Source organism: Diadema antillarum, unplaced genomic scaffold, assembly GCF_040938485.1.
Source record: "Diadema antillarum isolate AM-2024a unplaced genomic scaffold, OU_Dant_1.0 seq00000377_RagTag, whole genome shotgun sequence".
Taxonomy (NCBI): Eukaryota; Metazoa; Echinodermata; class Echinoidea; order Diadematoida; family Diadematidae; genus Diadema; species Diadema antillarum.
In genome coordinates this window covers 811,645-837,929 of record NW_027271376.1, presented here as the reverse complement: position 1 = coordinate 837,929, position 26,285 = coordinate 811,645, and the positions used below count along the sequence as shown (strand labels likewise).

Here is a 26,285-nt window from a genome sequence, read left to right as displayed (position 1 = left end):
TAACTTATTGGTAACTTGGCAAAAGTGAGAGAGTTCCATTCATTAAAATAAATTTCATTAAAAGTTGTTGCATAAAGCTACTGCGTGTCACATGTACTTAAGTAAACAGGCACTTGTGCCAACAAGCAAAAGCAGTGAAAAAAACAACAATCAAATAAGCACAGCACAGAAACAATGTGAAGACCACATTTTGCATGCCCCCAAGTATTTCTGTTCTATCTGAAACATTGTTTTCTTTCAGATCCTACAACAGGTTCTACAAACATTATTTTAACTCTGTCTGGTTAATACAGACTGTGATAAGTGGAACTGAACATGTGACAGAAACTCAAACCATGCATAATATGAAATAGCCTTCTTTTAAGCCTGCATGCCAAATAATGCTCTGCTGTCTTTTATCATGCAATATTCATCTTTATTATACTTTCTTGACATATCCCCACTCAAAAGTTTGTTATCTCCATTGCAGAAAGCTGGCCTTTATTCTTAGTGTGGCAACAGCAGTTTTTGGTTTTTTTAGGGGGAAAATGACTCAGGTCATCATCCCTGGTTGATTACGCAAATTTCAATCAAACAGGCACATGAAATTGAAGCAAAATTACAAACACGCCCCAAACTATCTTTGCTACAGAATGATGGTACAGACAAGGAAACAGGAAATAGATTGACCACTTTTCAGATGCATTAATTCGTTGGTCAAAATTTGGTCAGACAATGATATTCCTTTCTATGCTTGTTTTAAAATGTGTCATTATCAAAATGTTGGCCAGTCTTGTCTTGACACAAGCAAACTATAATTTTGCAGTATATCTCCGTTTTCCCAAAAAATCCATACAATAATTACCGGTAATGCAACGATGAATACATTTTACTCAGAAATAATTTCAGGCAGTTAGTTTGTTTGCTTTTTATTCTCCCGATGCATATGCATTATTAAACGTGCAAAGGACATTAACAAATTGGAGGTGCACTTACTGTGAACTCGTTGCTCTTGTTGTAGTGGAGGTTGAGGGCACGGTAGAGCTCGGAGTCCCTTGAGACTTTCAGGTCCTCCACCTCCTCCACGTTGTCGCTGGCCGCCTGCCGAGCGAACTTCTCCATCTGGATGTAGTAGAACTCGCGGAAGTTGCTGAACCACTTGATGATCTGCGATGTGTTGTGCCTGTTGAATTTGACGTCGGGAAAGTGCTGCCGGAGCAAGGCAGAGCTTGGGTAGCGTGTGAAGAAGAACATGAGCTTGGCCTTCCGCAGGTGGGTTGGCGTCAGAGTGGATGTTATCGAGTGCAGGAGATGATGGGTTAAGGGAAATTAAATGTGTCCTTTTCTTGCCTTTAAAGATGGATTGATGATACTTAAAGCCAAGACTGCATTGTTCGGTACATTACAAACCATTTGTGGTTTGATAAACTGGTGAAACTTTAAGTGGCTTGGCCACCAGGGATCTATCTTCTTTGCAGACCACTTAGAATGTGGTATACTAATCTGGGCTCTCAACAAAGTTAGAGAACACATTGAAGGAAGGGAATCCTTAAAAACCACATCCGGAGACACAGATCTAAGAAGCATTACTTAATAGCAACATGTAATGTAATGGTTCTACAATTAATTCCTCTTTTAAACAGGGTTTTTCTTCTGCCCTTCTTGGTTAACAAAACAAGGGGGTGGGTTAGGAAGGGTAAATAAGGACTTTATTTAAAGTGGAGGCTAACTTCTTACTTATATATCAACACTGATTTTGACAGTTTTCAAACTTTCCATATTCATGAAGTCAAATTTCATGTCATCCTCTTTTATCTTGCTGTTGAGTACAATTTCTTGATATGGACAGCATATCAAAATCAGAGCATTTTTTTCCCCCGTTCATCATCACAAATATACCACTACTACCATAGTATCATAGAACCACTGTGATAATGCAAAGAACACAGTGAGCAAAGACTATGGCGTGAGCTGGAAGATCAAGCTTGCAAAGTAATATCAGCATTAACAAAATGCAGTTTATCATGACTCATAATTGCAATAAAATGATGGGAAAAAATGGAACATTTTTTCCCCTGGAGTTATGATCTTGTCATACCCTAGAGTATACCAGGAATGCATAAATTTCCTTAATTTTTACCATGCTACGCCCCATGAAGCAGGTCTGGTAAATCTAACCAGTAATCAACAACCTGAACTTGGATTTTGGCTCTGGTAGATGGAGGGGAACGATGAAATAAGCTTGGTCTTCAGTGAAAATTCTTGTTTTTCACATGATAACAAAAGAGGGAGAGGAAAAAAAAAAAACCTTCGTACAATCTAATAAAAGATTGATATCGTAATAGAAGATGAAACCCTTGAAATGGGCCTCTCAACTGAGTTTGGCTACTGTCCTTAAATACTTGGAATAAAGAGTGCATACCTCAACCATGCCAGAAGACAGCCAGGCAGAAACTATTTTGCTTTCAAAGGACATAGAAGACAGATAGTATAATAAAGGTGCTCCTTTCATGAGAATTTCTGTGGCATGAAATCCAAGGCCATTTTTATCCTTGATCTTCTAGAACGTGGCGTGTTTATGCCACTGTCTTGCACTGCTGAGCAGCCTACAGGGCAGACACACAAAAGATTGTTTTGTGCCCATGTTAAGACTCCGGTGGCAGGCCACAGAGTGAGTTTAACCCGCGACACGAAATGATCTTGTACTTCTTGGTGCATGACACCACACTTGACTTCTCCGCAAACTGAGTTACGGGGGAACACAAGAGGGTACAGGTAAGAATGACTAATTTTTTAATGGTATACATGAAGACATTACATGTTACATCTGATAAAAGCTGGTTCTGTGACAACAATATTGGTTCAAAGTCCAAATACAGTCATACATCTCTAGATGATGTGATTTTCACAAAAACATTTTCATATTCATCTTTGTTTCAACAAGTTTATAAATGCCTTTGCCATCTATAAATAGGACTTTCATCATATATGTACCAATATACAGAAAGATATGAAATCAAAAACATTAGGTCTTGTGATAATGCCATTTACTCACTGCCAAGGCATTTGTAAAACAGTACACATTGTTGTTTGTCTACTTTTTTTTTCGCATGTGTACACACATTATGCTAATCATTTCAATGAAACAAAGTCAAAGTTTCAATTGTGAAACACCCTCTGGTGGGTGTACATGCTTGAACAAATGCACCGAGGAACTAAAGATAAAGATTTGAAAAACAACTTTCAGAGACATACAGAGAAAATGAGGGCATAAGAAAACAAGCTGGGAATACTGGAAAAAAAAAAACACCCACAAAATGACTGAACAAAGATTCAACTCAAAGCGTGGCCATTACCAAATTTTGCCACGGATACACATGAAAAAAAAAAAAAAGAAAGAAAGAGGAGAAAAGAAAGGGAATTAGCACCGCCAAAGCTGACATTTCAGAATTGCAGAAAAAGCCAATTACACCCTTTGTGTGAAAATTAAGGATAAGAAATATGGCAAGGCGAGCACAGAAATTGAAGCCACAGAGCAGAAATTTCTCTCACTCTCTTCTTTTTTATGAGTGATACCTCTTTCTCTCTCTACCTCTCTATGTTGGAAAAAAAAAGGGGAAAAAACCCTAAAATCAATTAAACTAATCATGCGAGTCACGCCCGAGTTGGTCCACACCCTACAATTTGTATCTGTTAATGGAGGGAAGCGGTACGACAGCGATTTTGCCAAACAAGAGTCCGGAGAGACGGACTCGCAAACGCGGACTCCGGAGGAAGCACCATCAACCATCCCTGACTGGCAACATCTCCCATCTTACGGCTTTCACATCTACCCACAAACAATACAAGATGATTAGCTATCCAGTATGGACCCAATGTATTTTCTCTCAATAGTCTTTTTTTTTTCCTCCCTCCCTCTGCTAGTTGTCAGGGAGGCGAAGAATGAGTGATATGAGAGAGAGAGACAAGGCCTGGTGGTGAGGTTTGAATGGGGCGAGAGAAAAGACCTGGGTAACCATGTAGAACCAGCTACTGCTATATACTGGCCATGCTATCTACCAAAACACACAGGCACAAAAGCCAACTTGGTTCTGTTCTCAAGCTGCAGATTGGCAGTGAGAAACAGTGGGAAAGAGATAGAAGATAGAGAAATTGAGAGAGAGGGGCAGAACGAGGGAGGGAGAGAGAAAGGGTATGTGCGCATGTGTGTGTGAGTAAAAGAGAGAAGGGGTTAAAAGGGGAGGAGGTGGTAGTAGAGAAGGAAGAGAGGGGGAGAGGGGGAGAGGGGGAGTAGAGGGGGAGAGAGGGGGCACAAGGGCAACAAAAAGAACTGAGTCTGTTACGGATGAGGCGGCATCTCAAAAGGCACCCTGACAGAAAAGTGCAAGAACCTGGGCTGATACCGGCCAAGTGCAGAATGGAGCTAGGGAGGGGGGGGGGGGGGGGGGGGGGGAGGCGAGGGGTCATGCTCTTCAATGGGCATCATGCATCTGACTGGAAGGAGGATGAGGGGGGGGGGGGGACGGACGAGGAGGAAAACACACTGGCAAGTCACAACTCAACATCTGAATTTACCTCTAGGAGCAGGGACCAAGCAGGGATGAAACTTGGAGCAAAGGCAATGAATTGTTCTGTTAGAGGAAGAAATAATGGCTGTGAGGACAAACTGGCTGGATCGATCCGATGCCCCGATAGAGATAAAGGACTTTTCAACCGTGAAGACGAACAAACAAAACTGATGATTTGCAAAAGAAAAAAAAAGCATCAACAACCTCTCCGTGGGAAGTCAAACCAATAATGTCCGCCAAAGAAAACGCTCATTGTGGGGAGGAAGAAATCAGCTAAGTAACTGGGAAAGATGAATATAATAGCCAGATCAAAAATATGTCCTTGTTGCCACCAAAACAAATCAATTTTGTGGCCATTGATTCTAACCTCCAAGAATACAGTCAGTCATAGGTCCTCAGCTTGTTCTCATGCACTGTGAAGGGAAGAGAAGTAGTCTTTGTCTGTAAGGGTTGCATAGCAAAAAGACCAAATAGAAGGAAGAAATCCTTCTATGCTACTCATTTTCCCTGCAATTACAGAAATCATGTTCACACAAAAACATTGGATCCATTTGGTTGTTGTTGTTTTTTTTCCCCCTACGAGAAATCAACTGCATTCAATTTGCCATTCCTCTCTTTTTCTTTAATATTGCCTGGAAGGACTGCTTTAAATAAAATAATTATGGCTATGATTACTAATACAACATAATCTGTAGTACACATAGTAGTGGATGTTGGTATGTGTCTCAAATACACTTAACCGATGCTATAGAACTACCATCAGTCTTGGAATTATTTCTAGCAAAAATGAGAGGGTGCCTAGAAAATACAAGATGGTCTGCAACTTGGCCTCCTTAAAGAGCCAGTTATGACTCTACAGATAACACACCAGGATATCCCGACAGCGATGCTTAGAGAAGCAAACGGAAATGCCCACTTTCTTCACGAGGAAATAACGGGATAAATTTTCCAAGAATTCTCAGGTTGTTGCATTACTTCATTACTTTCCCTTCATTATCGAAAAACCTTACCAGAGAATAGATCTGGCTCTTGGATGGAACATGAGGCACAATGGCTTCACAAGAGGCAAGCACTTTCTCAAGGACTCCTGGGGCATTCTGTAACTTGATCCTACAAGAGTTCATCGTTAGATCAAGTGCAAATGGTGACTCTAAGTTGTAATCTACTATAAATACGCTACACTCATGCAAGCCAAGAGATGTGTTGATATTCTGCCATTGAAGTAATCCACAGATGACATTGGATCAATCTCTAATTTTGTCAACACCTTTTGTATGTCAGTCATACCTAACTTTTCAACAGATTACTATCAAGTTTGGTGAACAAGAAAGTCATTAGTAAATGGTAAGAATCATTTTCATAGCCACCCATAGTTATATAGTAAGATTAGCATTTTTTCCTTGAAAGAAATAGAAATAAAAACTGGCAGCAAAACAGCATTACAGCCCATGAAGTGGGAAAAAATGTACACAGGATCATCACTCACTGCCCAAACATTTGTTGTTGTGTTTGTTTGTTTTATTTTTGATTGTTATTGTTATTGTTGTTGCTGTTGTTGTTTTTTTTTTTTTTTGGGGGGGGGAAGGCACAGGTAATTCATATTTGTGTACACTATGCCCTTGAGAAATTAACTCTGTGATATGGTATGTGTACAATTTGTGGTTCAAATGCACAATGAAGCATGGTGAGTGGCTGCATAAAAAAGAAAGAAGAGGAAGCTGAATTACTTATCATTTCCAGAGTGAGTGCAATCACATGGGGTTCCAGTTACAATATCAATTTCACTCATTCTACATTGGGTGAATATATTCTTGATCCAAAGGCCAAACAAAATATAAACAATCTGATAAAGTTATGGAATACTACCCATGCATTGTCAAACTTTTGCAACACTCGTGATTTCAACTGAAAATCCACAGCATGCTGCTGCAACAAACAAACACGCATAATGAGACTACCACCACAAAACTGAAAATCAAAAACAAATAATGTGAAGCTTGTGTGGTATCAAACATCTGAAATGTGTATCTAAAGTTGCAGAATACCTAATCTCTGCAGGATAACCAGTTTGGTATGTCACACACGCAGCTGTTCATGGTTCATATCACACAAAGAATTTGGAACACACAAAAAAACATATACACCAACCCATAAAGGACTCCATGGATATGAACAATAATTGAGAAATACAATAACCTGACTCCACATCAGATAGCCAGCACAGCCTCCGCAGCGGCCATGCTCTGCCAACGGAGGAGGGAAAAAAAAAAGGTCTTTCAAGAAATCTCGACATGTACATTAGATTTGGAGTCTTGAGTCAAGGAAGTCATGTTGAAGTACCCACAAAGTACATTGCCCTCCTCGCTGCATCTTATCAGCCAAGATTTATGAATCAATTTGAACTTAGTCAATCCCCTCAGCTTTATCACTAAGAGTTCAATGAGCAACAAATACTCTACGCAACTGGGAAGAGGGGGGGGGGGGGTTAGTGGATGGAAGGGACACACAGAAAACATGGGAGAGAAACACAAATAAGGACAAATAAACACACACACACTCACACACACATACACACACACATATACAAACATGGCCATCTTGACGTAACGAAAACTGCCTCTCAATACCATCAGATATGATTGGGGGATGAAATTGAAAAAGCAGAGAAAGGCAAATTTTTTGGTTGTTGTTACAGAGATATTGTAGACGAAGGAACATACAAAAAATTACATGCAAATGCATGAACTGCAAAGAAAGTCAACAATTATTTAGAAAATTATGTATGCTAGAAATGTTTAATTTGACAGCAGATTTCTAAAAAAAAAATATGTATTTGAGTTATTTCCCTCGTACATTGTGTGTTTATATCTTGGTCATGCCATTCCATTTTGCCAATATTCTCTTGGTCACAATAAACCAACTTCTTCCCACATGATTCAGCACTAAATGCTGTAATCACCCCCAAACAACTGCAGTTGCCAATCTTTTGTGCTCATCCCACTCAAGAAAACTTACTTAAGAAATCTCAAATGACTAAGTACATTGAACTTGCCACTCATTATGTGTGTGTACTGGAATATAACCAAAACATTCCTTCTCAAAGACCCGATTACTAGGAACCAAAATACCACAGACCCGGAAACTGCGGCACCAGGAGTTGTGTCAGAAATTAAAAAAATCACCACATATCATCCCAGCTGCTGCACCGAACTCATTAGGAAACCCCTGTGTCAAAAGTGAAAATAGAACACGTCACCGATAGCATCGATTATTAGCAGGAAAAACATCTCGGCATATTGGAAAGCTTTTCTTTCTCTCGCAAATCCCGAAGTATTGACGCCAAGACGAGTCACATGATATGGTTGTTTGGTTTCCGAGTGCTTGCTTCTTGGAGTCTTGAAGGAAAGTTTGACTGGCTTTGCTGGCACGCAACTTCCTGAATTAATGGCAATACCAGCAACAGGCTCCGCGGCCAGTTTCCTTCACGTGCACAACTCAAGATCTCCGTCTACGGCTATTTGTGTTGGTTACAGTATCACCAACCCAAGCATGAGCGGGAGCCGTGGGAAAGGAAGACGCCTCTATGAAAATAAGAAATTGACCGCGCATGTGATCAAGACCAAGATAAAGCACGAGCGAGTGAAAGAGAAAGAGGGAGAGAGAGAGAGGGAAAAGAATAAAAAAGGTGCAAGGTTAAAAGGAGTTATGAGAGAGAAACAACCATTGTTAGGATGAAGAGCAGACTGTATTGACATAGATGGAAGTATTTCTCTTGCCTTCCATGGGATGTTAATCCCAGTTTGGGGGCGGCCTCAAATCATTGTTGTGACCCAAAATTAATCACTCACAGCTGAAAAACCAGAGTGATGATTTTTTTTTTCTTCCGCATTTGGGTCTCAGCAGTTCTAAATGGGATCTCCAAGACTGCTTCTTGTTCTCTGCCAGTTTAGTAAGCACAGCACTTCCAGGTTATTGTGCAAAAACATCACACTTATTGAGAAATAATTAATGATGTAGAAAATGACAAAGTAAACCATGAATGCCATTGATGCATTTTGGCTTAACAAAAAAAAAAAAAATAAGGTAAATGACTTCCTGAAGTCCTCAGAAAAAGGAGTCATCTGGTTCTTTTTTTTTTACATTCCAAAATTCTCTTGTGAGCATGCCCTCTTTCTAGGCCACTTCTCAATGAGTGCTAGGAACATTTGAGTTTGTGAAGTTGGGCTTTTTTTCAGTCATGCTGCAATGAAAACTCACTATAATAACGTTACTATAATTGGTATAACTTGTGGATATTTTTCTCTCTTTTAAAAAAAACCCCCATACTGCACATGCGCAACAGACTTTGCCCTTCGCTTGTAGTTGTAACTATATGACACTAAAAGCACAACATACCTTGGCCGGCAGGAAACTCACTATTCACATTTTGTGCGCATGAGGTGGGTGGGAGTCACTTGACAACAATCACAAGTTCTCCAAAGTGATGAGAATTTACGCCGCAAAGTGATGAAATTTCTAATGCAACATTTCTCTGGCCATATTGCCAGCTGGGTCAGTTTTTTGGCACACTTGCCTCACATAGCAACTTTTACCATCAATGCGCGATTTTGCACATTCATAAATGTTCCCTGATGGTAAGAATACGCTAAGATTGTCATCTCCTGTGTGAGAAAAAGCACTTTGACATGCAAAGACTCTCCTGGAGAGATGGTGAGAAATAACATCCTCTAAATTTTTTTCTCAACCTCTCACTGACAGCGGCTGAGGTAAAGTCCAACAGGCCAGAGAAAACCATGTCCACTGACTTAATGCAGCCAATCTATACATCACATAAATGTATAAACATTCATGGTCAACTATCCACTTACTATCATCTCAATCTCATCCTTCAAACTGCTATTGACATGCGGAAACAGGCTCCGAGGACATTCCCAACTTGTTTGCAAGACAGTCAACGCCTTCCACAAGTTCCTTGTGAATATAATGATCGACTCTCCTGAACTTGGACTTAAAAGCTCACCAAACCTTTGTGTTTTATCGTTCACATTAACTCCTTATCCACTTCTTTAAATAGCTGATTGCTCCTCAACCTTATTCAATTTCTGTCAAAAAAATTATCTTGATCTACAGTCACACTCAATCTTTGCTATTCCAGTAACAAGGCAAATTCTTTCAAAACTGATCTGAAGAAAATCTTTTCAGTTATATACAAAAATCTATTTTAGCCTTATGGCCAAAGCCAAAGTTTTATACATTTTCACAATGAAATTGTGAAACCTTGCTGACTCATTAATAGTTGCAAAAGAACCAGAATTTTACTTTCATACCACGTTATCAGTTTGTTGTTGTTGTTTTTTCCTTCTCCATTTTTTTTTTTTTGCATGAGAGCGACTCAGTATTGGGATTTGTCTGGGTGTTCATTTCAAAGGGGTAGTTAGGTTTCTATTCTTAGTTAGTTCGTGTAATTAAGCTTTGCAATTCAGCTTTTTTATGTAATAGTATCAATTGTGTCATTTCTATTATTATGTTGGAGGGGAATGCAACCTACAAGAATTGTTTCTTCATCATTTCTCCCTATTTCCAGCATTTTCTCTTCAGTTTTGTTTACCCTCCTTATTAAATGCAAACTTACCGGTATACATTTCATTTCTTGTACATTCTAATCTTAATATTTTTATGTACTTATTTTCTGTGAAAGCTCCTATTTGCAAGTTTCTGTTTGAGATGGAAATATAAATGAATGAACAAGGGCAGGAAAAAAAATATATATACATATATATGTATACATAATTAAGTGAGGAAAAATAATGGAAATCATGAAAAGGATATTGTTCCATTGACTGGGGAGTAATCTGAGAGGTCTGCTGAGCTGGGTCTCTCGTGAAGGTGGTGCGGTGAGGTATCCCGGCCCTCATGCTTAACCATGGAGTAGCCGGGGCTCTCCCCCGAGATGTGGGAGAGATTCCCGGGCGAGGACCGGTGGTCGCTCAGGTAGTGCAGGGGAGACAAGTGAGTGCTGGAGATGAGGGGACTGCTCTGGTACCCTCTGGAAGGGGGAAGAGATGAAACAGAACATAAAAATGATCACTGATTGTTTCTAATGATACCACCTGTACACATTAGTAGGGAGATGCTGTACATGTAGATGTGCTTGGCTTTGGTACTGTATATTACTTTTCCTGTGATGGCATTACAAACATTCAGTGGAATATGACCGAGTATGTTTGACATTCAGACTTCAAACATTCCACAACTGGGTTGGCACTTGGTGCTAAATTTTCAACAGCAAGCTATATACACAACATGACAGCTTCAATCCCAAATGAATGAATGAATGAATAATCAAATGAATAAATGAAGCTATATAAAGATAGATAGATAGATAGATAGATAGATAGATAGATAGATAGATAGATAGAAAGATAGATAGATAAATAGATAAATCATAAATAGATAAATAAATAAACAGATAGACAGATAGATAGATAAATAAATAGATAAATAAATAAATGAATAAATAAATAGATAAATGTTGAAATAATCATATTATATATGAATACATACACATATACGTGAGTTTAAAAAATATCGAATTATTCTATGATCCACATGGTAACATAACTTTGGAGATATCTACATCTCTGAGGAGAAAAATCATATCCTGGCAGAATAAAGGCTGCACACACGGAGAAATGCTTGCCATTGTCAGCAGTTTGATAGTATGAACAGAACAAATTATGTAGTTTCACACAAGATGATTGTAAAACTGCTGAAAGGAAGAAAATCAATATCAGAGTTTGTGTATTAGGTCCATGAATCTTTCTTCCTCATATGAAACTGAAACCAAAGTTGTGACCAAATACTGACTTTTACAAAAGCTTGGTAGCACTCTAAACTAAGTGTGCAAATAGATCTCTCTCTTGAAGATTACCAACTCTGCTGGATACAAGCCCAGGAAATGGTGTAATTTTAATTCCATAGTTTTGAAATAAATTGCTTATGCCACATGCTTTGAGGGTAGTTTTACTCCGACATATTTTGCTGAAATTTGAAACGCACTTTGCAAAACTTCAATAGTGTCTGTTACATACATTCTTGCACTCCAGAAATGTATATTTCTGTGTTAGATCAACTGATGTCTCACAAATAATCCTCACACACATCATATACCTAAATCACAGAATCAAAACCCTTAATCAAGCTACAGTGCTTGGTCATTGCTGACCTGTCTGTGTTTGGTTTGGACTCTCTGGAAGAATGTTTAAAAAGCAGCAAAGAAAATCTTTAAAAACAGGCTACAGAAAATAATAGGCACATCAATCTAGAAATTCATATTCTTTTAAACCCACAACAACAACATATTTATGATTGATCAAATAAATTGAAATTGGAGATGAAATGTCATGCATTTTCAAGAGGGATGCAAATAAATGCATCAACAATAGAAGACATGGTGGATTGATAGCTCATACACACACACACACACACACACACACACACACACACACACACACACACACACACACACACATAATGTAATTGGTTTTCAAAGTGTGTGTGTGCATGTGTGTGTGCATGTGTGTAAGGAATGCTATCCAAATCTGTCCTTACATCACCACCGCAGTGAATATGGTATATAACTCTTTATATCCACACATGCACTCGTCAAAGGTGACCCAAAATTCTGATCGAAGTTACAGCGAAATGAGAATGCAAAATGGATGGTACGGCAATATGTAGCAACTCTTTTAAGTAATATAACTGATTGACAATATGAAATATTCATATCACGCTGGCAGATGATCTTAAACCATTAAAAAGAGGAAGTAAGGAACATCACTCATAAACTGCAAATACAGGTGAGCCTATTCCTGAAGATGGGCAATAAAAGTGTTTGATGACTAGTTTCTGAATGAGTGATCTTCCTTCAAACAATGTAGGCTGCAGATGGAACCTCACAGATAGATACACATGTCCGAACTCTCTCTTTTTTGTCCTTTCTTTTGCTCGTTGCGTCTCTGCCTCTTTCTTTGTAACCCCATCAAATCCATCAAAACAAAAACGGAAGAAAGGAAAGTGAAAGGAGAGAGGGGAGAGGAAAAAAAAAACTGCTGTAGGTCCCTATGCACGCAGATTTCCTGCGAAGATGTTTTTGCAATGTCAGTATGAAAAGCCCCTACGGCCGATTCTTTGCACGCCATCTTGCAATATCCTGTGGTGTGACAAGCAGCCATTGTGTATCTTGAGAAATGCACTCCATACAACAGGTGGAAGACTTCATGGCCGTAGAAGAGATGAACGCTTTTTTTTTTAATGGGGGTGGGGGGGGGGGGGGTAACCTCTCACACGACTCTGAAAGGTGCAAAGAAAGAAGGCAGGCAGCTCATCTTGGGGTGATTCATATTGGAAGACAAGAGGCCATTATTCATGAAGGACCCCCAACAATGCATTCAGATGTACACATATTAGAAACATCCTCCTGATCTTTCTATGACTCTATGAGAGCAATGAAGGGAAACACACACACACACCCACGCATACAAACACATAAATGTTCCAACTCATACATGGTGACTATAACATCACTATTCCATACTCAAAGACGAAGCAACGGTGTTGTAATTGAAAGTAACTAGTCTTTGAAAGACTCCTTAATTATCGTATCACATCATCTCAAAAGGTGTTTGGCATCAGGTTATATCAAATTTCGCATTTTCTATTTTGTTTTCTTAGAGCATTTTTAATATCTGCTGTGTGTCTTGTGATGAAAGCAATTTATATGAGATGTCACACATTTGCTATCATTCAGTATACCATATTCATGCATGGTAGAATTGATTCTCTCCTGGCTCAAGAACGTGTATAACATGATACACACAGACTAATACTTTAAGGCAGCATAAAGTGGCTCAGCAAGATCATGAAGTTTACTAGGAGTTGGCAAATTTGATTCTCTGCTTGTGAAAAAAAAAAATGGGGGTTAACACTTTCAAGGTGTGTGCATGAGGCAGCAAGGCCTGCAAGAGTAGGGCAAATCAAGCTAAGCCAAGGAATGACTCTTACCTGCTCCTTCTGACTCATTTTTTTTTAATCTTTTATTTTTTGGCGAAGGAAATCACCTTCTTGTGCCCATATAATGTGTCTGCCTACTGGATGGTCTTCACAAAATGACTCCAGCATTAATACTGATTAGGATATATACTTCCCCCCAGAGTCAGGGAGGGGGGGGGGGGGGGGGGGGGAGAAGCCAGATCCAAAATGTTTGTTAATGCTCATATAAATCTGCAAATGAAGCACAGCTTGAAGCTTGAAGCTTGAGAGAAACTCAGATCGCAAGGTTTGACCTAATCCTCGAGTAATCACAGAGAGAGTGGGAACATCTGATAAAAAGATGCATCCTTTTTTTTCCTTCTTGCTGTGAGCCATTGCCGAAAGAGCTGAAATTTGTTCTTGATCTCAACCCTGTTTTGCCTCCTGAAAACTGAAGAACTATTTTCTGATGTTGAAAAAATCAACAACAACCAACAACTCTAATCTCCAGCAGAGTAGCCAAGTCATGGTCTTGTGTAGTAAAATCTTGAACATGTTCTTGATGTATTTGATTTTTGATAATCAGGATACGATATGAGAGTAAGCTTTTTTTTTTTTTAAAGATTAAACATCAGGAGATTACAGGCAATTCCTGTGATTAACGGTGCGGCATTAGCCAACTCGGAATCATCTTCAATCAGAATTAGTTACATTTCCAGGTCGTCTGAGACATGAAGGTGAAGTGTTTAAGCAATAGCCAAGAAGCGAGCTGATAGAGAAAACACAAGAGTGAGCTGACGTGGAGAAAGAAGGAAACCTGGTCCGCGTGGAAGCAGATCAAAATGTCAACTCTGCGGGAATGCTTCCTAATGCACACAATCATCAATAAATCAGGGACTCATGGAACAGTTTGTAATTTTTAGATGACTTAATTGCCCAGTCATTCCGGGTAAGAAACCAAAATATCTGCTTCTTGAATTCAGGACTCGTTTGAAGAATGCACTTTTGGGGTCACAGAAAAACAGACGATAGTTTTTTATTAGTCCTATTCTCTTCCTCTCAACCCCCCCCCCCCTCCCCACCACACTTGCAAAAGTAATTTAAGCCATTTTCTCTCTTTCTGTTTTTCCATGTCTGTATGTTTTCCTTCTTTTGATCAACAAGTGAAGTTTACTGACAATCACAATGAACTATTTCCTATGCTAATGAAAGGCTGCAAGGAGAATTCCTTTTGCGTCCACAAGATTGATGTAAATCCCACGGTAAGACCGTGATTCAATGATCCAGTGATTGACACTGTTGACTGTACGAGGTTTGATCCTGAAATAGCGCTTTGGCTGGTGAGAAAACATCAGTATGAAAAGTGGGGGGGAAAAAGTGAGAGTTGGTGAAAGCTGAGCTGTCTGCATTACAAGGAGCTGATCCCGTGCAAAGTCTTGGCAAGATCCTTAAGGATTATGTGAAATCGTGACAATTCCAGGATGAAAACACAGTCTTCCTAACCACAAACTATATTTCCTTCTCCAGCTATTAAACGCTCTTTCTGACCTTTGCTTCACAGGATGTGGTGCACTTTAATGCTTGTCTTTTCTTTTGTTCATTCATTTGTCCTCAACTCCCACTAAATGACTGCTTTGGTTCTGAGTGGTGTCGACTTCATACCGGTCACAAAAAATCATTCTAAAGATGGAGAGATTAGTAGCTCAGGCAAATGATTTATGGCGTCTGAAGATGAACCAACTTTTGGTGATTTCCACATATGCAGTGTTTTTCTTAGTCTTCAAAGGGAGCCATTATTGTTATCGATGCGCACCATTGGTGGTATTATACCTATCCATTACCCTGACTTCTAAGTATTAGATGAACTGCCCAAGAAAGAGGACATAAATCAGTTATCCACATCTTTGAGGTAAGAGCATACATCATTGATTGTGTCACTGCCTTATTTTTAAAATTCTTTTTATCAAAGTAAGTGGTTAGATTGCCTCATACAATTTGTCTTTCAAGGCACAAGTAAAGAAAATGCTGCTCAATTATTTTCATCTTCCTAGTTTTGTGACCACATTAAAAAAAAAAAACTATTATGGAATGCTTGAAGATAAAGACAAGGTTATTAATGTCAAAAACTATACACATGACAGTAAGTTGGAGTGAAATTATTTGCCCCAAGCCCCATCCCCCCAAACCCCCCCCCCCCCCAAACTAACAAACACACAAAAAGAGATAATAGATCACACTGATATCTTGAAGAAAACAAAAGCGAACACTATTTTGCCTATTAACACAACCACACACACAAGAATTCCACAGTGCTGCGCCTTATTGCTGTGTAATAAAATGACTTGAACTATTTTTTTGTAACTTCATGCTGTCTTCATTTACTTCTCTTCCTCTCAGTGTTTTGTTAAGAGCGCTTTAAGGGGAAGTTGCCCAAAAGTTGCATACTCCTTGTCGACCTATTTATTTATTTCATTTATCTACCTACTTTTTTTCCTTTGGTCCAACATCTTAAGAACAACTGTGAATGGGTCCATGCTATTTGATACCCATGGATGATATATTATGTTATAGAATCAAGTTACTCCCCCGGCATTACTTTTGTAAGACACAAGAATCAAGTTGATGAGCATGGAGGACTATCAGCACAACGTTAAACTCAATGCACTCCGAAGAAGGGTAATCTAATGCATGGTAAATGTTGACAAAAAGTCCACTCTGCATCTTGGCTATGCAGGAGACATGATTCTGCCGTTAGAAAATACACACAATTGAGTCTGCATTTCCATCCATGGTTGTGATCTGAGCTCTAACCAGTGCAATAATTACCCTGTGGGGCATTGTGCCTGAAAGTCTACTGTACTACAAATCTTGAGAATATTAACACTTACAATCATAAGCGCAATTTACCTATCTGAATTATACTCATTTATATATTATCTCATGTTTACATACTTAGAATGGAAAAAAAAAAACTCAGTTGAGGTATTGAGAGGAGAATTTCCAGTTGCAAACTGTGTGAGTTGCTGAAATGATTTTTGTTGGACAGGTCAACAAATCTTGGCTAGTCCCTGGCTGGACTTCAAATCGATAGCAAATGAGCTTTTATCACATCGAAAAAGTTGATGTCCCATGCTTCTGTTGAAAACAGCAATGTGTTACTGCTGTTGTGAGTTGCTGAATTACATGGGCTTTTAACCATAAAGGTGAATACATGTTTCTCAATCCCAAACTGGACTTAAAATCAGTTGCAAAATGAGCTTATGAAATATCATATCACACTGTATCAAGGACAAAATACATGACGTTTTCACTCAAAGAATGCATGTACTGACAGCACAAGTGGTGATCAAGAATGAATGCCATCTGATATTCAACTTAGCTGAACATGATGGTCAAAACACCTTATAATGCAGCTTCAAGATCTGAAATCTTCATCAACAAGTCCTGTCACAAAGGTTACAGACATCCGTCAGCAAGGCAGATGTTTAAGATGGCATACCTAGGCATTTCTTACAACCTCATGACTTGTAGAACATCACAATATGTGGGCATAATGCTAGGGTTAAAACATAATTTGCAAAGAATTCAGATGCGAATGGCAAAGCAAACCATCATGGGCAAATTTAATGTGGTGTTTAATTTCAATCTCATTAGCACACATTCTTCTGTGGAAAATTGCCCACTCACATACCTTTGTAGATAGTAATGCTACAAAGTCATAATTGAAAAGAAATATGAATAGATATATAACTGCATGGTGTTATTATGTGCTCTCATTTGTTTTGAACATAGACAGAGACTAAACAAAGAAAACAGTTGGTATGAATCCAACTCTTCAGCCATCATACTGCAAGATGTTCCTTTCATGTATAAATGCCACTGATGATTAACAAAGTGTGGTCTACGGTGTATGTAAACATGCTACATATGAGTTGACTCTGAATCTGTGAGTCATCTCTTTGTTCAATCACCATCAACAAGATATCAAAATATTTACTACTAAATGTATTAGTGATGTAAATAGCTAACTTATATAGGTAGTTACATAGTTATTAATTTACCTAGTATTTCAGCATTTGATATTACCTTGCCATACACCTTACCCAACAGAAATAACTATTTCTACTGCAACAACCATGAAAAAATATTGTGAGTTACATTTGTGACATTTTCTTGCATGAAGTAGAAGGATGAATGTACCTGAGACTCTCAAAGTGCTCTCGCGGATCAGCCATGGATGGTGACATGAAGGAAGCGGCCAGTGTGTGGTGGAGGCTGGGGTTGGGAATGGCCACGGAGGTAGGCAGACTAATCGGTATCAGGGGCTCTGGCTTCATGGGCATGTCCCCCGGGTGGAAGGAGGAGATGGGGGACCGATCGCTGCGGACCCGCTTCCGGCTAGGCACCACCAGTGCCATGGCCTCTGTCTGCTCCAGCGGTGTGGGGAAGGGGCGCATGAAGAAGGGAGGGAGGATGGGTGGCTGTGTGGGCTTGTGCTCAGCCGCCATCGACAGGGCCTGTGGAGGTGGGCTGGTGTGCTGGGGTGCTAGTACTGAATTCCTAGATTGATTTATTTCAGTGTGAGTTGAGTTGTTGTTACTGGCATGTTTCGGGGCACTCTTGGTGAGTTTGTTTATAACAGAATCGACAGCGTTAAGCAACAAAGGTGGCAGTTCCTCTTTCAGAGTTTGTTTGACAATGTAGCTCGTTGTGCTGTCAAGTACGCTACTGCCATCAGCTCTTCGCTTCCTTTCACTACTCTGTCTTACAGGCGAGCTATTGTCACTAACGCCATTCATTTCACATTTGGGGATTGCACTGGGCATTTCGATAGGTTCATTTATGTCATCCAAATCATCTGAATTGTCTGATAAACTGCCATCCTCCTCATCAAACATAGTGTGATATTTTTCCTGCAGTGTGTCGAGCTGCGTCTGGAGGTGATTGAGGATTCCCTTAAGCTTTGTCTTTTCCTCCTTTCGTGATGTCTTTGAGGGAGCCTCATCATCCCCTGAGTCCCATCGCTGCTGCTGGGGCTGATACTGCTTGCGGCGCGGCTTTCGCAAGCTGTCTTCGAGACTGGCCGCGTCGGGAGGGCTGACGGCAGGCGGTGAGTGCCTCATGCTGGTGATGATGTTCTCCACACGGGCACGCTTGGCTTTCAGACTGTCGGTGATGGCTTCTTGCATTGGACTGCTGGATCCGTTACACTCTTCCCACTGGGCTGTTTGTGCAGTGGGCATGGCTGGAAAGTGTCCACTGTCTCTGGCCGTGTCAGGGCAGTCGGACTCCCGGTCCTGCGGAATGTCTTGGCTGTCCAGGCCTTCTGTATTATCCTCCTCAAGTGCCCGATCAGAGCTGTTGTGGCAATCTGCTATCAAAGGTTGCACAAGTGATTCCGCGCCACCACTCGAACCGAGGGAGCCTGTTGGACTACTGCGCTTCAAATTCAACAGATTCCTCAACACCTCAGAGTTGTTTTCAACATTTTCCTGGAACACACCGTTAGTGCTTGCAATGCCGTTGACTTTTGTGAAGAGACTGCCCCGGGGTAGACCGTGATCCACTCGACGTCGCTTTAGCTGGCGACCGGCTGCATCCCGAACCTCAGACATTGGCTTGCCAAGCAACAGCAGAGTATTTTAGGGCAGTGCACGGGGCCAAGAGCACGTCTCACACTGTCACGTCTCTCAGGAGCAAAGTCTTTGGAGCTGTGTGAAAGGTGTGAGAAGATTCAGTCAGCTGACAGCCAGTTCTTCACTCACCACGGATCAGTCACTGTGTGGGGAGATGTGAGGAAGGGAAAAAAAATATGAATGGGTTAAGTATAACAGCTGACAATATTGCCTGCTCCCTGAAGGCTGAGTTACATGCATTCATAATTAGGGCACAGATTTATGTACCAGATGCACTTTTCTGGGGGACAGGAGGAAGTGGGAGCCATGGCAGAATGCGTCTTACCCAGATGGCTTCTTGCTTCTTTCTGTTGTCACCAGAAAGTCTCAGAGCAAGATCGCTGGTGCTCCAGCCAATTGTTTTGCTTAACTCGTGATACCCACTTCCTCTTTCCCCGGTACACTGTAGACAGCCCAAGGAGATTGGCTTGTGGGAATTAGGGCCAAGATAACGCCTACAGCGCTAACCATTCACTACTGGCAACCAAAACCAAAAGAGATATCTCCCGTAATACTCATTTAACCCTTGCAAATGAACTATTGCATATTCTCTGCAGCACTCGTTGGAGGTTAAAGTACTTTCTAGTGCTCATACAAGGACACGCCAAGACCCGCTTACCACTCGTGCTGCAGTTGTAGTTGCTACTTCCTAAATACAATTGCAGATAACATTTCCTCTCTTCTACATGATGTCACTTGTGGATTTTTCATATCTTTCTTAACTTGCCTTGGTAATAGAAACAAAAGATGGTTTGCAGAGACAACGAAGTGCAGAAACTCTGTCCAACAATAGCCACACAGCTGTGCGAGTAAAGTGCAAACAAAAGGAAGCAGAGCTTGCCTCAAACAAATGTTAATCACATATCAATCTGAAAAGTGAAGGCACATACCTCTATGGTCTAGCTTGAATGACAGACTTGACTTGCCCTACACTTTAGATTTGCAAGATAAAGTAAAAGTGCAGAGCCAGTGTTACACAGGTCATACAGATGTTGGAATTACATAAACATCAATTCAATGCATACCTGTTGAACCAATTAAAGTATATTATATCTGATCATGGGATGCAACTTGAAAGTAAGTCAGAGGTATTGAATAAGTGTTTAACCAAGACACATGTCATGGTTAATTTTTCTGTCATCATGAACTGAAAAGCAATTAGGCTTAACGAAAAACTAACAAAAAAAAATAACTGGAATATGACACATAACACAAAAATTCCTTCACTGAACTTCAAAAAAAAAAAAAAAGCAAAGGCATTGCATTGCCCCCTCTATCTCTTTCATTCCATTTCTTTTTTTTTCTTCTTTATCTTCTGCTTTGATTTTCCACAAATCAAAAAGCATGCTCTTGTTGCTGAAAGAGCACCTATTTTCTACTAGCCTGCTTGTCTCAGTTTGAGTTAAATCTCATTTCAAAACTAGAAGATTAACAGATACACACAAAGGGAAGAAGAAAGGTTTGAAGATCGTTGAAATTAAAACAACTTTGTGTACAGCAAAAGAAAAGGAGTAAAATGGGAGATATCAAAGAATAGGGTGGTGAGAAGATAGGCAATCTATCTGGTCTCTCTTTTCTGAAGAAGGATCAGAAAACTCTCTTCTTACAGTAGACAACTAAGCATGTCCTTGCTCAGCTGCAGGGACAATTGGGCAGATGCTGGTCATTGGTCACCCGCCGTCTATCCATTCATCAAATTCAACCCTGGCCTAAGTTGAACAGTGTTATAGAGTCATTAAATCCATACAACATAAAACCTATTCAGTGGTCATCAATTTATGTGGCTTCCTCATATCATCATGTCAACCCTTGGGGGTCTTTTCACTCTAGCCAACTGCAAATGCAAATAATGTTCTGGCACTCCTCTTACAACATCCCTTCATTCGGTTTGAAAATCTACAATCTTTTTGCACTTGCAGCACTGTGAAAAAAAAAAAAAATCTATAGTGGCAAATCAGTGCAGGGATCTTTGCATTGTTAATACATTATTCCCAGTATCTGTATCATCTTATTAATGATATTGTCAGAAAATGAAATATTCAATTTCACATAGCTAGATGTCGATTTACACCCACTGATGAACAAACCTTAGAAGAATTAATGTAACAAGTATTTGTCAAAAGGATCTACATTTCAGAATCATACATAGCTCCTCCTTAAAGGCAAATTTCACTGCTTAGTCATAAAGAAAAAAAATCCATCTTTACATGGCTTCCTGTGGTTCATTACTTGTAGCTTTGAAAGAAAAAAAAAGAATTCTTTTTGCAGGAAGAAACGACCTGCACATTTTGATTTTGAACAGTAGGCAAAGTGTACATCTACCTATAAAATTATACACATCTTATTTTTGTGATGTGTGTATTCATATCAACTATTCAAACATATCAAATATATGCAACCTTGGAATCTATGAAAAATAGCTTTGAAAACTTACTTCCTCAGGAATAGATAAGGGATACCTATTCTTCCGTGCACATCACTGCACTTCATTTGAATTATCAAGCTTATGCAGAAAGGTCTTTGAAAGTAAATCATAATTAATTAAATTAGCAGATATCACACAGAAGTGACCTAGAATATTGTAGAACACAATGCTATACCATCTTGACTGAATTGACAGAAACTGAGAAACAGTCAATCAATAATTATGTTTATAGCAGTCAAAAAAAAAAATGATTTAAGATGCCCTTCAACAACAACAATGACAACAAAAACAATGACAGCAATGACAGTGACAACAACAACAAAGCCATAGGAGGAGTGAGAACAAGCAGCCAGGCCATTCATATCTGTATCGACCATGACAAGGCCTGTCAAATCCACATCATAGAGCAGCGGCATGAAGCCCAGTGCCAATTGCGTGTGGGGCTGTCGATAGCTCTCTGCCCGGCTGCCAGCCAGTCTTGGCAGGTTCCCACTTGCGTAGCAATCTTTGCGGCAGCCACGTCCTCTATTTCAGCGCTTCAGTTGGTGTATGAAACATGCTGTATAGAACACTGCCCATGCATGTTACACCCTTAAAATCTCTCCCTTTCTTCACAGCTAAATAGTTTTAATTCAACATTTCTGGTATTGTGTATGCTGGAAAGCTTTTTTTTTCCATTCAAGATACACAATAAGAGAGATTACTGATCAAACAGATTCGTGATGAGTTACTCCAAAAGAAGACACATAATTATGTCAATATATCGTCATGGGATACATGAAAAGAGCATGATTGCTACAAACTTCCACAGACCTTAGTCAGTGTGAACGTATACTACTAGTACTGGTAATTCTGGCTTTATACCACACATAACATTCAGACACTTGCTTCCTTTCCTTACTGGCCGAAACATTCTTTTTGCGTCATGATGTAACATGAATTAGATGTCAGAGATCAATCATAAAGCAGAAGATTCAAACATGGAAGGACGACAGACTGGTAAAGTGCATAACAACACAGCCTGCGGACATGCACTGATTCCTACTTCACGCCCTACTGGTAAAACAAAATAGCAAAAAAGAAAAGTACAAAAAAAGAGAACCCAACCCTGAAGGTCTTTGAGTTAGTTAATCTCTTTTTCTCCATTGATATGAGATTGTCAAAACCAATTTTTTCTTCTTCTATCTTATCATGGGTAGCCAGATCCTCCCCTTCAATAGGTTCACAAGGAAGGAGATAAGGGGTCATATCTTACTGGCAGTACTCTTCAGCCAAAGGAGGAACTTCTAAGGGAGATACTGAAAACAGGAAAAGCGGATTATGGCTGCACTTGGGAATAAGAAGAAAGCATATCTACCCAAGATGTGTATTACATAATGGCTGTGGCATGAAGGAAAAGCAGCAGGAAGTGAAACTGGCCTTCTGGACCAAACCAGACCAGATTTGGGTTAGTTGTGAGGTCCAAGCATGCTTCTTCAGAGGAATACAATCCCAAAGACAAAATGCTTTGATAAAAAAAACCCCTTGTATTCTTATCACGAAGAGGTTGTCTTCTTTTCCTCCTTCTTATAGCGCAAATGTCCTGTCAATAGTCAATATATAAATTCCCTTGGCAAACACGTTTTTATCAATCTTCAAGGGGGGGGGGGGGGAGATGGGACGGACTCTGGATAAATAGTAAAGGTTGAAGCCAAGGAGCACAAACATATGTTTCTTGAGTTAGTCCAATATCTTTCAACAGGTTGCTCCTTGCTCGTGGTAAATGAGTCTACACAATTTCCCCCATATATGACTGAGACCTCGACGCCGACCTTTGGGAGAAGTCTGCCAGTTTATGACTCTCAAATTATGTGTGTGTGTGTGTGTGTGTGTGTGTGTGTGTGTGTGTGTGTGTGTGTGTGTGTGTGTGTGTGTGTGTGTGCGTGTTCAACATTTTAATCATTGCACTACACATTTATGGCATGAGTTCAAAAGAATGGCACATGTGAAAATTATGGGGCTTATTTTTTGATAGTGCATTTGGCAAATATCACAGGACATAAATGTTTATTATTCTAATATTCATGCAGCATTTTCTGCTGCATTACAATGCATTACCTACATTGCAGTGAATTACAAATCAAAGGCAACTCTTATATGTTCAAAAAGAATAGACGGAAATATGATGTTAGAATAGAGTGTTTAGTGATGCATATAATACAGAACTAATATATTTTAATACTGTGCATCCACATTATTCATGATTAGATATGAAATGATTCAAGACTTTGATCTATCCATCCAGTGCTAGAATAGTGTGAATAAAACAATACAGTATCACTTCAGCAAGTTACATTGTTTATGACTGGTTATTTCTTAACAGGTCCATAAAAATATCTGAGGCATATACATGAGATTGAGAATGATGCTGTATGCTCAAGAGACTTCCTCATTTGTTGGGATTTAAAAAAAAGCAAAGGTATAGGCTCCTCTCACAGTACCTTGTAATCTTAACACTGATTTTCCTGCTCTCGTATGACGCTATCTATATCTTTACCTATATTTTGCCGAAAGCTTCTATAAATGAACTTTTCTGACTCTTTCATGATCCTTATGAAAAAAGTCATCACTAAGCACAAGTGTTACATTCACTTTCATATCATGTCATGACATTGAGCATCACATTAGAGAGTACAGAGCATAGCTTTGCAAACAGAAAAGAAATGCTGTAACGATTTTCCGACAAAACCGGAGGGCTCCAGCCTTCCGACTAATATGAGATGATCGATATCTCAAAGTGCATGCTGGACTCTGGGTATCCACACTTGAAGAAAAGAGAGAAGTGTGCGGATGTGCCTCTCAAGGAAGTGTATGGTGTCTTTTTCCACTCCACAGGAAACCTCTCCTTGAAAACCAGACAAACTGAGGATCTGGCACAAGGTTGTATCTCTCGATAACAATACCAGCGGCTTAACACAATTACACCTATAAATCATATATTCACAAGCCCCACCCCCTTTAATTTTTCCTCCTTTTTTTTGGCATTGCCAGTTTCTTGAGTTACATCGCAGAGCCAGGCACTGTTGCGTGCAAACTGACCAGCATATATCCTTGACAGGATATCTTCTTTCTTAAGAACACTGGGGAGATGGCACACACAATGGTGTGGAACAGACTTAAAGGACTCAACATTGAACTTGCAAGCTAATATTCAAATGCCCATTATAATCTAAATGAAGAGAATCCCCCAAAGTCTTTTTTCCCCATCAAATGGAATTTTATTTTGTCTGTCTTCACAATTTCAAAATGAAGATGGATACACAAGCAACATACAGGGTAGGTATTTTGTGGACAGATGGAATGAAACATATTTTTATCATCAGATTTCTATAGATTATAGAATATGAAGATATGGTAAGCTTCAACCTCTTTCATTTAGCTTTCATCCTTCTATTGCCAATTGCAATGTAAAGTAATGAAGATGGGAATATACTACTCCCTGCAAAAAAAAAAGGAAAAAGAGATAAGAAAACACTATTTATCTGAGAAATGTTATTCATTTAGCTGAATAGATTATGAACAATTTGGGAGGTGTTTGTCACTTCATGGGTTTTTTTTCAGAGAAATAATTGAGCTTTTCAGAAAAAGAGCCGAGCGTATTGTAATGGACGAGAAGTGTCGTGCCCCCAACACTACTCCAGACAGCCACCCCGCTGGATCCCCGGGATCCCCAAGTCTTCAGGGGGTAGAGTAGTTGTGACTGCTGCTGAATGCAGTCAGGGGCAGAGCAGCACACGCTTTCTGTTTCTCTGCCGCTTGCTACGAGCCAACCGCCGCCCCTGCCCCGTGGGAAGAAAGTCCTCTACACTGCCGCAACGGCAGTGCGATAAATGATACATACGACCCAAACACCTCACCTTTTACAATCGGTGCTGCCGGTGGTTGGTAGTAGGTTCCTTCTCAACTTGTCCTAATCAAACACGAAGTCTATGAGGCCAAGTCATCCAATTTATGGAAACAGGAACTGGTGTGATCACTGAAATCCCCGAACAAACGAAACAAAATGATAAAACAGTCTTCTCCCACTCCGACGATCACACGCAAATTCCGGATTGTTATGGCGACAAATTTGCAGCAAATGACCCCTTGCGGCAATCCTTGTGAGTCTTGAGTCTCTCACACATGGAGCAGGAATAAGGTGGCTGCATGAAAATGATACCTGGCCCAAGCTGGCCGACAATGCAATGCTGAGCCAGCCGCACAGTAGCTGGAAAGGCAATACTCTCCCCACAATGAGAAGAAGCCGAGCGTGCAGGGCGGCCGTATTGTTATAGATACCACAAGGGGCGGAGCTAGCACTTCGATGGGTGAGGTGGCCTTTGGTATGGAGGAATAAAAAAGGGGCGGGTAGCAGTCCATCTCTCCCTATCCCCCCCCCCCCCAATTCTCCAGCCTGCTTTCTTTCTTACTCTCTCTCTATATATCTATGCTAAATTTACACACAGTTCCATATAAGGCTAAACTTACATAATGATAAGCTGAGTTACAATGCATACAGTTTTATTTGCACATAAACACATATACATGATATCCTTTGACGAAGCCCAAGTATCTATTGGTCATAGGGCC

At 39.9% G+C, this 26,285-nt stretch overlaps 1 protein-coding gene across 1 annotated transcript; it reads right to left on the bottom strand.

Annotated features, from left to right (window-relative positions):
- Nucleotides 1–398: 398 nt before the first annotated feature.
- LOC139731542 (prospero homeobox protein 1-like) lies at nucleotides 399–25,931 on the bottom strand. The gene is made up of 4 exons (XM_071642427.1): nucleotides 25,574–25,931; nucleotides 17,778–19,355; nucleotides 10,377–10,593; nucleotides 399–1,281 (listed from the first exon to the last, which is right to left on the bottom strand). Exons 2-4 carry the CDS (start codon nucleotides 19,190–19,192, stop codon nucleotides 952–954), a joined length of 1,962 nt encoding a protein of 653 aa, XP_071498528.1. The 5' UTR covers nucleotides 19,193–19,355; nucleotides 25,574–25,931; the 3' UTR covers nucleotides 399–951.
- Between the last annotated feature and the right edge of the window lie 354 nt (nucleotides 25,932–26,285).

Coding starts and splice junctions, on each gene's coding strand:
- LOC139731542 (XM_071642427.1), bottom strand. CDS start 19,192: ATGTCTGAGGTTCGGGATGCAGCCGGTCGCCAGCTAAAGCGACGTCGA. Junction 10,594..17,777: donor GAGCACTTTGAGAGTCTCAG/GTACATTCATCC, acceptor TCCCCCTTCCAG/AGGGTACCAGAGCAGTCCCC. Junction 1,282..10,376: donor ACTCCCCAGTCAATGGAACA/ATATCCTTTTCA, acceptor CATCTCCTGCAC/TCGATAACATCCACTCTGAC.